This window comes from Sinocyclocheilus anshuiensis, unplaced genomic scaffold, assembly GCF_001515605.1.
Source record: "Sinocyclocheilus anshuiensis isolate Anshui unplaced genomic scaffold, SAMN03320099.WGS_v1.1 scaffold387, whole genome shotgun sequence".
In the NCBI taxonomy this organism is placed as follows: domain Eukaryota; kingdom Metazoa; phylum Chordata; class Actinopteri; order Cypriniformes; family Cyprinidae; genus Sinocyclocheilus; species Sinocyclocheilus anshuiensis.
This window is the reverse complement of record NW_015549624.1, coordinates 2,098,182-2,109,562: the sequence shown is the minus strand read 5'-3', so window position 1 is coordinate 2,109,562 and position 11,381 is coordinate 2,098,182. Positions and strand designations below refer to the sequence as shown.

The 11,381-nt window shown below is 37.8% G+C and overlaps 1 protein-coding gene across 12 annotated transcripts in view; it reads right to left on the bottom strand.

Annotated features, from left to right (window-relative positions):
- LOC107659515 (tropomyosin alpha-1 chain-like) overlaps nucleotides 1–11,381 on the bottom strand; it is a 30,743-nt gene that overhangs the window by 13,661 nt on the left and 5,701 nt on the right. For 5 of the 12 annotated variants that reach the window (XM_016448493.1, XM_016448491.1, XM_016448489.1 and 2 more), the window contains exons 3-6: nucleotides 6,762–6,895; nucleotides 4,163–4,280; nucleotides 2,580–2,650; nucleotides 1,181–1,256 (exon numbers count right to left, since the gene is read on the bottom strand). In XM_016448493.1, the coding sequence (XP_016303979.1) occupies nucleotides 1,181–1,256; nucleotides 2,580–2,650; nucleotides 4,163–4,280; nucleotides 6,762–6,895 (399 nt within the window). Of the gene's footprint in view, nucleotides 1–1,180; nucleotides 1,257–1,696; nucleotides 1,773–2,579; nucleotides 2,651–4,162; nucleotides 4,281–6,761; nucleotides 6,896–10,443; nucleotides 10,720–11,381 lie in introns of those variants that run through there. The other 7 variants (XM_016448492.1, XM_016448490.1, XM_016448488.1 and 4 more) reach the window with 5 other exon arrangements.

The following is an 11,381-nucleotide window of genomic DNA, read 5'->3' as shown; positions in this document are numbered from 1 at the left end:
CGTTTGCATATTTCAAGGATTTGCCACTGATGATTCAAACGCGAGTTTTGAGCAGTGTAGAGTAGCGCTTGTCGTTTGTCGTTTCTCCGATTACAAATGAAGACATGGTTTTATGTTTATGCGGCGCGATACGCAACGCATAAAAAGACAGTATAAGTCATTATACTCAGTAATTATGCCCCCACTGGATGCAACAAACGCCTCGTTTATAATGGGTTTTATTGGTGGTCTCGTCGCTCCGGCACACGGCATCACAGTATGGTAAGGAGCGTAACATTTCTGTCACACGCTTGAGGTATTCGGCCAATCACAACGCACTGGATAGCTGGCCAATCAGAGCACACCTCGCTTTTCAGACCGATGAGCTTTGTAAAAATCGACGCATTTCAGAAAGGCGGGGCATAGAGGAGAAACAATAATGTACAGTATGTGGAAAATAATGTGTTTTTTGAACCTTAAACCGCATAAACATTGCATTACACCAAATACACAAAATAATGTTCTTTTTAGCAACATCATATGACCCCTTTAAGAAATATTTTTATTAAGTATTTTATTTATTTTATATATGAATATAAATATGCATTACATATATTTCTTAAATATATACACATGCGTGTATTTATAAATAAAATCTACACAGAATGCAAACATTATGTAAACAAACTTTTATTTTGGATGCGATTAATCTCGATTAACTGATCTGACAGTACTAGCATTAACTCAGTATTACAGGTTTTTAAAATATGGTAACTTTTTAATGTCATGTAAGCTAATGTTGATCAAAATCATCTGCTAAAGTCTACTGCAGATACAGATATTCATACATGCATATAACTACGGATGCAGAAACAAAGCTCTTGAGTGTTCACAGACTGACTCTTAACCAGATTTCACTTTAACAAGATTATAATGGTCATCCAGAAAGCTTCCCCAGAATGACCATCAAGTTAAAAAAAAAAAAAAAAAGCCCCTATGCTGATTCTTATGGACCAGTTAGACCAGCACAAATCAGAAAATCTGAAAATTTGTCAAAAAGCAAGTAAACGCACACTTCAACCCCTCATTGACATATACAGACAAAGTTGGTTTGTTGAACATAGAAACACTTGTTATCCGGGTTTGTTGAGGAGGAGGGGTGGACTGTGTGCCTGGGACAGCAGCAGCAGAGCACACCTACCTTCTCAGCCTGGGCTTCCAGGGACTTCAGGTTGTTGGTCACAGTTTTCAACTCTTCCTCAAGCTCAGCGCATTTGCTGGTGTTTTACACACAGAGGAGAGGAGGAGGAACAAGAGGAGGAAAGGTACATTGAGAAGAGGAGAACCAGAGGCAGGTTGGAACAGAGGGACATCAGGGAACCGGAAGAGAGAAAAGAGGAACAAAAGAAACAAAAACCCAAAATCAATCAAAACAGGGATGGAGGACAAGGGGAGCCCAAAGTCCCCTTAACACAGCAGGAATGTGCCATGATGATGAATCGAAGTCTACATAACTGCTGCATGCAAGTTGTTAGGAGTTACACCGTATGAGAAGAAATCAAGTTGCAGCATTCCTGCCAAGTTAGAAGGGCGTGAAACAAACAAACAAAAAGATGGACCAAATAAAGCTGCACGGGTAGCAAGCAAGGGAAACTGTGGTTTTGCCTCTTACAGAGTACACAAGTTTAGATGAGACCTAATGACTGGCGTGCAGTACCTGTTCTTCTGATGCCTTTAATGACTTATAGGTTTGGTCCAACACTCGAAGCTCATCCTCTAATCTTCGAAGGCGTCTGTTAGTGTGTGCAGAGGGAAGGCCATTCCAAACACGGGCCACATGCAAGTTAACAGTGCATGCAAAAATAAAAAAACATAAGACAACCAAAACAACAAACAGGAATGTGAAGCAGGTATTAGCAATATGGTAGTAATATTCTTAGGGGATGTACACACGTGACGCATTGTTGTGTTACATCTAAGCTACTGTTGATATGTGCATCAAGTGCAAACTTAAGAGTCAGAATCGGAAGTAGAAGGTCATCCAGGTATTTTCTTCTATCGTTTAATGAATAATTTGTACGCAGACATACAACTTATTGACCTACTGTTTTTTCACGCATACTAGATGGCACGGAAGTGGGCATATTTGTATACAGGCATAGATCAATACCTGAGGATGACAGGTATGAGAGACAATTCATTTCAAGTTAAATAGTGTTACGGTATGATACGTCAGTTTTAAAACAATGGACCAATTAGGAAAAGCTGGAGGCGGGACAAGCAGAGCACACGGAGTGCTGACTAAAGTAACATTTATATGTCAGAAGAGGCTCTTATACTGGTTACAAAAGGACTGTATGACAGAAACCAATGTTAAAAAAAAGCAACAATCAGTTACAGAGAAGCTCTATTTATTAATACATTTTGCATTCATTGGCCTCAGAAAGTAAAAGGCTAGTTAGCGTCTCATGTATTCTGTGTGTATGCCTCCTGACACAGAATCTGTAAGGGTGTGTGAGTGTGTGAAGAGAGTCAGGCACATGCATGAATGTGTGTGTAGGTTTATGCAGACATGCAGAAGCTGCAGGAAAGTCTCGTACCTCTCATTCAGCTCAGCGCGCTCCTCTGTGCGCTCCAGCTCAGCCTCAACGATCACCAGCTTACGGGCCACCTGCACACACACAGGCCAGATCACGGGACAGTCACATACTTGTACTTATAGCCAATTTAAAAGGGGGGAAACACTTTCTACACATTAAACGAGACCAAATGAAAACATAAAAAGAAAAGACAAAAAGGGAAAAAAGACAAAACACGCAATCAAAAACAATATCAAAACAAAAACAAACACAAAGAAAAAAACAAAAACAAGACAAAAAATAAACAAAACAAACAAGACAAAAACAAAAGCAAAGCAATGAACCACCAGAAAACAAACACAAAACAAGAAAAAAAAAGTTCAAAACAAAATCACAAAGAAACAAAAACATGAAACATGAACAAACAAAAGGCAATAACAACAAAAATCCAAAACTAAAAATCAAACAAAAAACGAGACAAAACACAAAGAAAAATAATACAAAACAAAAAACAAAACAAGACAAACAAATCAAAAACCACAAAGCTATATTTGATCAGATTACAAAATACAGCAAATCTTTTTTTATGCTTATGCTGAACTGCAAGCACCTGCTTGCTTACACTTTAAGTATGAAAGGTCATGTGACTAGGCAGGAAGTGATGCGCATGTGTGGTTTGGTGGCTGAGGAAACCTGCCTCCTCGTATTTGCGGTCGGCCTCCTCAGCAATGTGTTTGGCCTCCTTGAGCTGGATCTCCTGGATCTCCATCTTCTCCTCATCCTTCAGAGCTCTGTTCTCAATGACCTTCATGCCTCTGGAAAGAAAAAGCAAGAAATTGATTGAAAAAGAGAATGAAATCTCTCTATAGCATCACTATGACTCCATTTGGATCAATAACTCGCTACAAATTACATTCAAAGCCGCCAACTTGTCTGCAGCTAAGCTCTGGGATCAAAGACACAGTTTTAGCTTCTAAACCCATGTTTTCTTGTATTATCACAACAGTCACTGTCAGAACAGATGAATGGGAGGGAAAAAGCACCTAAGAGCTAGACCAGGTCTCGGTACAGAGTGGTTCTATGTAGGCGTGCTGGGCTGGAGACAGAGGGACTCTGTGTGTGCAAACAAAGGAAGGGAAACGCAGCCTAGTGCCTCTACAAATTGCCGTTTATTCAGGGACCCACTGGCTCTACGCAAACAGCTCACGTCAGTTGTTTAGGCCAAAAACAGCATCACACAACTACAACCGACTGCATGCCCTTGATTTTTCTGCTAAAAAAAAAAGTTCAAAACAAAATCACAAAGAAACAAAAACATGAAACATGAACAAACAAAAGGCAATAACAACAAAAATCCAAAACTAAAAATCAAACAAAAAACGAGACAAAACACAAAGAAAAATAATACAAAACAAAAAACAAAACAAGACAAACAAATCAAAAACCACAAAGCTATATTTGATCAGATTACAAAATACAGCAAATCTTTTTTTATGCTTATGCTGAACTGCAAGCACCTGCTTGCTTACACTTTAAGTATGAAAGGTCATGTGACTAGGCAGGAAGTGATGCGCATGTGTGGTTTGGTGGCTGAGGAAACCTGCCTCCTCGTATTTGCGGTCGGCCTCCTCAGCAATGTGTTTGGCCTCCTTGAGCTGGATCTCCTGGATCTCCATCTTCTCCTCATCCTTCAGAGCTCTGTTCTCAATGACCTTCATGCCTCTGGAAGGAGGAAGCAAGAAATGGAGTGAAAGAGAGAACAAAATCTCTCTATAGCAAAAAAAAAAAAAAAAGTCTTGTAGATGAAAAGTGAAAAACAAAATGAAATGAAAACACTATACATTTTGAATGTTTTATACTATGTCTATGTATTAAAATAATGCTTTAATTTTTTTATAGCATTATTGTTAAAAATAACTTTTGTTCAAATAAAAACACAATTTTGTAAAAAAAAAAAAACCTAATTGAAAAGCAATAATAATAATAATAAATGATGATGATAGCGATGCTTGCTTAAACACAATTATGATTACGAACTACTCATGTAGGGTCGCGATGCTGGTGATTAGCAAATTACATGGACTTCCCTCAGCGCACACAAACAGTCTTTATGCAGGGCACCAGATGTGCAGTGCAGGCTAGGAAGTGGCAGCATGTTGTCATTTCAATAGCAACACATCGGCGGAGCTGCACACAGTAACCACAGTTACTGCGAGAGGGGGAGGAACGGGGTGTGGACCTGCTCAACTGACTCGTTCTGCTTCAGTGAATCAGGCTGACGGTCCTACAGAATGCCACACTCACAATACCACAGTATGCTATAGCACTGTACACATGTACTGCATATACTAGCACTTGGCAGCATGGACAAACTCATACAGGAAATGCAGTAATAAAATGTTTGTTCGTTCATTTATTTTATTGATCGATTTAAAAAAAAAAAAAAAAAAAAAAAAAAAAGCATGAGATAATGAATATATTTGGACATTCCAGAGAATTAAATAAGTACTGAAAAGTCCTTCATTTGATTTTTTCTATTTGTTTGTAACTTGGCTGCACAAGATAAGATTAATTGAACTGTCGGTGCCAATAGCCTCAAGACAGCACAGTTGCGCTTCAGCGTCCCGAGTTTGAGTCCAGGCTCACAGAGCTTTCTCACCCCCCGCTCCCTCTCTTCACGTGCAATGAATTTACACGAGTTTCACAATTTGAGTTGAATTACTGAAATAAATGAACTTTTCCACGACATTCTAATTTATTGAGATGCACCTGTACAATACCGTCATATCCTAATAAAAGGCAAAAATGCCAAAAATAAATCTTTAAATCAAAAACGAAAAAAAAAAAGAAACATTACAACTAAAATTATAAATAATTTTAGTCTCACATAAATAAATCAGTAATGTTTAGTTGTGATTTTGATTCATGCCAGTGACTCAAATCATTCCAAAAAGGTTTATTCAATGATTTATTCAATGAATGAGTCTGTGAATAATTCACTCAAACAATTCATTTGAGAGCGAATTATTACGTTCATTTAGTTCAGTTTGTTTACAAACAAGATATTCACGTTTATTCAGTTCGCTCATAAGTGAGATGCAGTGTCTATTCGATTCATTTTGGTTTGCTCACAAGTGAAATATTGCATTGCGTTCATTTGGTTTCTTCAAACAAAATACTGTTCATTCATTTAATTTACAAGCAAGATACTGCGTTTAATCAGTTCGCACAAGAGAGATACCATTTGGTTCATTCACTAACAAGATTTTCAAGATTTGGTTTGTTCATAAATACAGCATTAAGTCAATTTTGTTCATAAGCGAGACTCTGCCTTTATTCGGTTCGCTCACAAACAAGTTTGCAAGTTCATTCGATTTGGAATATTCACAAGCAAGTCAGTTCGTTCAGTTTAGTTGTTAGTTTAGTCAGTTCGTTCATAAAGAAGATTCTGCATTATTTTAATTTGGTTCATTCACAAACGAGATACTGCATTAATTCGGTTTGTTCACAAACAAAATACTGTGTTTATTCAGTTCGCTCACAAGCAAGATGTTTTAAGTTACGATTATTTCACTACATACGAGTTCTGTTGAGAAACCATGTTCATTTGGTTCGTTCGCAAATGAGATTCTGCGTTAATTCAGTTTGCGCACAAGATGTTGAGTGCAGCCGATTCATTCAGTAAAGAGCGTATTTGTTCAGTACGTCCAACCAATTAAATAGCCCTCAGCTCACACTTAAAATGTTATGCTATAGTCCAGTGTTTCTCAACCCTGGTCCTGGGCGCCCCCTAACACTGCACATTTTGTGCGTCTCCCTAATCAAACACACCTGATTCAATTCATTAGCTCATTAGAAGAAACTCCAGGACCTGAAATGGGTGTCAGATAAGGGAGACATACAAAATGAGCAGTGTTGGGGGGCGCCCGGGATCAGGTTTGAGAAACACTTCTATAGTCAGTCTTTGAAGGCAATGAAAACGTCGTCAAAACGAAAGTGAAAATGCCAAAAGTGAACATAAATAATTCACTCACAAAATTCCACTAGTAGTCCTGCACAGCAATAACCTTGCTGATAGCCACACAATTGTAAAGCAGGTTGTCAGTAGACATTCTACCGCATTTCATTTCACTCCACAATGGTTTAGACTGTACTACACCATTCTTTGTAATTGTAAAGTGAATGTCCGTGTACTGTACTAACCTCTCGCTCTCATCGGCAGCCTTCTCGGCCTCCTCCAGCTTCTGCAGGGCAGTGGCCAAACGCTCCTGTGCGCGATCCAACTCCTCCTCAACCAGCTGGATACGTCTGTTCAGGGAAGCTACATCACCCTCAGCCTTGAAGAGCACAGAGGAACTGGCATAAAAGCTCAAGATCAGATGTTCACACACAATTCACACAGACAGTGACACCTACACCCCACAAATGCTGACGGCTCCCATTCAGAGCAAAGAACTCGTCAGGCTTGTATTTGTAACCAGGTTTTGGCGACGGTGTAATTTGGTTATAAACGGCAGTACTAACTAGCTTCCATTAAGATCTACTGAGACCGAGCGATTTCTTCTGCTGTGGTCGCACACATTATATAGCACATAATGACAGCAACGCTAATGGATGAGACAGGACTAGGCCATCGGATCATTACCGAGCCTCTGGGACAACATTAACAGGCGTTGGGAGGGAGTCCCAGCGGACCTACACGGATTACACTGTCAAAGGGCAAACACACATGACCAGTGGAGAACTACAGGCTGCTCCTGCTACCTGACAAACACACAAGCTGGATCATTTCAAACATGCTTTCGCTGACTGCAGGGAAACTCAGTGCTGCTTTATGAAGCTTGGGCTTTGATGTAGAAATTTTGTTGTAGCAGTCATACAGCAGTAACTGTGGGTTCCTGGTGGACTGTGAACCAGAATTGAGTCACAGTTCTGTTCTCACAATGCTAAATGCAATTAATACAATGCAACCGACTGTCTACATAATTCATGCACTGAAAAGCAGTGTTGGGGGATAATGCATTACAAGTAATGCGAGTTACGTAATCAGATTACTTTTTTCAAGTAACTAGTAAAGTAACGCGTTACTTTAAATTTACAAAAATATATCAGTTACTTTTTCAAAAAGTATAATTTACAGCATTAAATGAGTGATAATTATTTTAATACACATAATATGAACAATATACCATGTTTTTCAGAAAATAAAAATGGCATTGATGCGAAAACTCAAATTGGTGCGTCACATTTTATTATTACATTCAGAAATAATGCAAAATACCAATCAATAAAACGAAACGTTTACAATCATTACAAACTATTTTAGTTCTTCACTCTACAATAAATCCTTTATATTTAATGATATTTAGAAGAGGAATGAAAAAGTATAAACACTTTTTTTGTGAAATTCAATAAAAAAAAAAACATTTACTGTAAACGCCAAGCCAAAACTAATGTGTAGAGTGTAGGAAATACACTATACAAATAAACCTAGGGCTCACATAACTCGTTCGCCACAAATTCAGATGCGCACTTGTGAATTTTTTATACCTAAATGAATCAGAATCAAACAGAATCTGAACTATTATTACATTCAGAAATAATGCAAAATACCAATCAATAAAACGAAACGTTTACAATCATTACAAACTATTTTAGTTCTTCACTCTACAATAAATCCTTTATATTTAATGATATTTAGAAGAGGAATGAAAAAGTATAAACACTTTTTTTGTGAAATTCAATAAAAAAAAAAACATTTACTGTAAACGCCAAGCCAAAACTAATGTGTAGAGTGTAGGAAATACACTATACAAATAAACCTAGGGCTCACATAACTCATTCGCCACAAATTCAGATGCGCACTTGTGAATTTTTTGCGTGCTTGCCGTTAGTTACATTATAAGTCGGTAAGGAATGTAAATCGTTCAAATGATTAAAAATACAGTAACTGAAATATACCTAAATGAATCAGAATCAAACAGAATCTGAACTATATTAAATTTAATCTGAACATCTGTAGTGAAAGCCAGCCCTAATCAAACTCATCTGCCACATTAATTTTGTTCAACTTTTGACATTTTAGACAATATATTAAGTCACCACTTTACATCCAATGTAAAATCTGGCCTATAAGACTGGCTTTTAACATATGCTAAATTAATTGACTTATATATTCCTAAGTATTTTAAATATATAATATTGTTACACCATCAAAATATAAGTGCATATTTATGTTTTTATAGCATGCATAACAAATAACCTCTGCTTAAGTCCCAGTCCAGCGATAAGCAAAGGCCTTCCACTAAAGGGAACGACCTGGGGCAAAGTGCATGTTATATTGTCAGCTGAGATATGAAAAACTAGAAAGCAACACAGATAACCTTGACAGCCAGCATTGAACTCATTTCTTTAAAGGGCCCAGAGTCTCAAGCATGCTTGTTTAGAAAAGACTGAGACTAATTATTAATGCCATGCTTCTATAGCAAACTAGAGCCATCACTGTTTATTTCAGCATGACTATGGAGAGTCCTATTGTATGTGATGATGCAGACTGGCCATATAAGGGAAAGTGCTAAAATGCCGCTTCATGAGATGTCAACATACAGCCAGAAGCAGCAGCACCACCTATTCATTATAATAAAACCACTACAGCACAGCCTGCATAAACAGTTCTGTCCAGGATCACTACTGAACTGCTGTAGGCTATTAGCCTAAAATGATTACACTCAGAACCTCTGGTCCAGCGTAAATTGTCATCAGACAAGGACCTATTCACAGCAGCACAACTTACTTAACTAACTGGATTATAACCAGACTCTCCAATTACGACTGTCAACAAGAGAACAGCCTGAAAAAAACAGGGCTGAGTCTTGCACAGAGATGTCATCAGCAATCTCAAAGTTTGGGGTGAAAACAACATGGTCTGTTGTTTAAACGTCCTGCTTCAAAACGTCCGACTCATTATTTAAGCGAATCGATTCTTCCGAACGGTTCAATTCAAAGAACCGGTTCAAAAACGACTCACTAATTGACATTCAGACGTAATTGTCATCACATAGTCCCTAATATCCAGATTCCATTTTTAAATATAATTTCATGCGTCTTCTTAATTCAGTATGCAGTCATGATTTAGTTCACAAAATTTGTTTAATGATTCAGTTCAAACTATAGCATGAATTTGCATTTTAAGTAGCCTAATCAAATTTAGTCCAAACTGTATTTTTAATCTCCCAGCTGAAAGTTTTTGCAATTTGAAAAAAAACAAACAAATGTCATTTATCAAGACCGATTTTGTATGATTGATATTTCAGTTCACATTATCAGTTGGTTGTTGGCTCTTTGGGAATCGATCATGTTCGAACGAAACGATTCCCGTCTATCAATTCGCTTAATTAGGAGTCGGACAAGTTTAAGACAGTCAATTAATTGTTGTAACCGTTCACAGCGTTTCAGTCAAACTCGTGAACTAATCAATCAAACCGAATAGGTGAACCGATTCAACTGATTCACTTTCAAGATTCGACTCAAAATAACGACTCGTTCGGATACGAATCGGATATCATTATCCAGCACCCTTAAACTCCATTTACATGCGTCAGGTTATAATCACACTGGCAAACATTTCATTCGCGTCTCCTGTTTGTTGCAAATAAGAAAAGAGAAGTTATTTAAAAAACGGGTGTGATACAAATGTCGCCGTTTAACGGGCTGGAAAACAGCGCGTAGAGGGCGTCTGAGAAATTCCGCTACGTTCATACCGCACATCACCGCGCGCACTATCGTATCCGTTCCATACGCGGCTGTTTAAATGAACTCACGCACATCGGAACGCGGCGCATTTCAACACATGCACTTTATACTTTGTATCATTCGGCGTTCTTACTGCTTCTCTGGCTTTCCTCTCCAGCGCCAATTCCCTCTGCAGTTTCTCCGCTCTCTCTTCAGCACCGTCCGCTTGATCTTGCAACAGTTTTATTTTCCGCTTGACTGCTTCCAGCGATGTAGCCGCCATTCTTATTCTAAATAAGCACTAAAAGCGTCGTCTTTGAGCGCGTTTCCTTCAGATGAACACAGCGCAGAGACGCTGCTGCCCCTGATCTGTGCGTGCGCGAAGACGCGGAGCAACGTTTCAGATCACACCGGAAGTAACCATGTTTTCATAGGCGAGCCCCAAACGACGTCATTACCACGATCTAGAGCTTTTCCACCAGTATTTCCATGCGAGACATTTAAAAGGTGAACTGCAATGCGTTTAATATGTTTCATGAAAAAAACTAACACATTTGATCAATTCATTTAAATAGTAGTTCATGTTAAAGTCATTTGGAGGATGTGCAATACATGTTTACATCCTGCACCTGCTGTACACCTGGACGCGTTCATCAATAGCCTGATGGGTAATTGACTGTAGAGTGCTGGTGCTGAGACTGAGACTGAGCTGCTAAATATGGAATGACTTCAGTGGGAGGGGCGCGTTGTTCTGGGCCTCGAATCTAGTTGTTTAGTCCCGTTGCGCCCTCTATAGGGATAATTACAGCATTGATCAGAGATGACTCTGCTGTTGTATTTTTTTCTGGAAAAGTATGTTTTATTATACGTATAATATAATAATATTAATAAAATAATATTACATTAATAAGAGTATATTAATTTATTACTATTAAATTATTAAAATAACATTATATTGCTATTATATTTATATAACTTATCATTTATTAACTTAAAAATATTATATTACTATTATATATTTAGATTATATATAAATAAAATAATATAAATAATATTACATTATTATGATTATATTAATTTATTACTATTAAA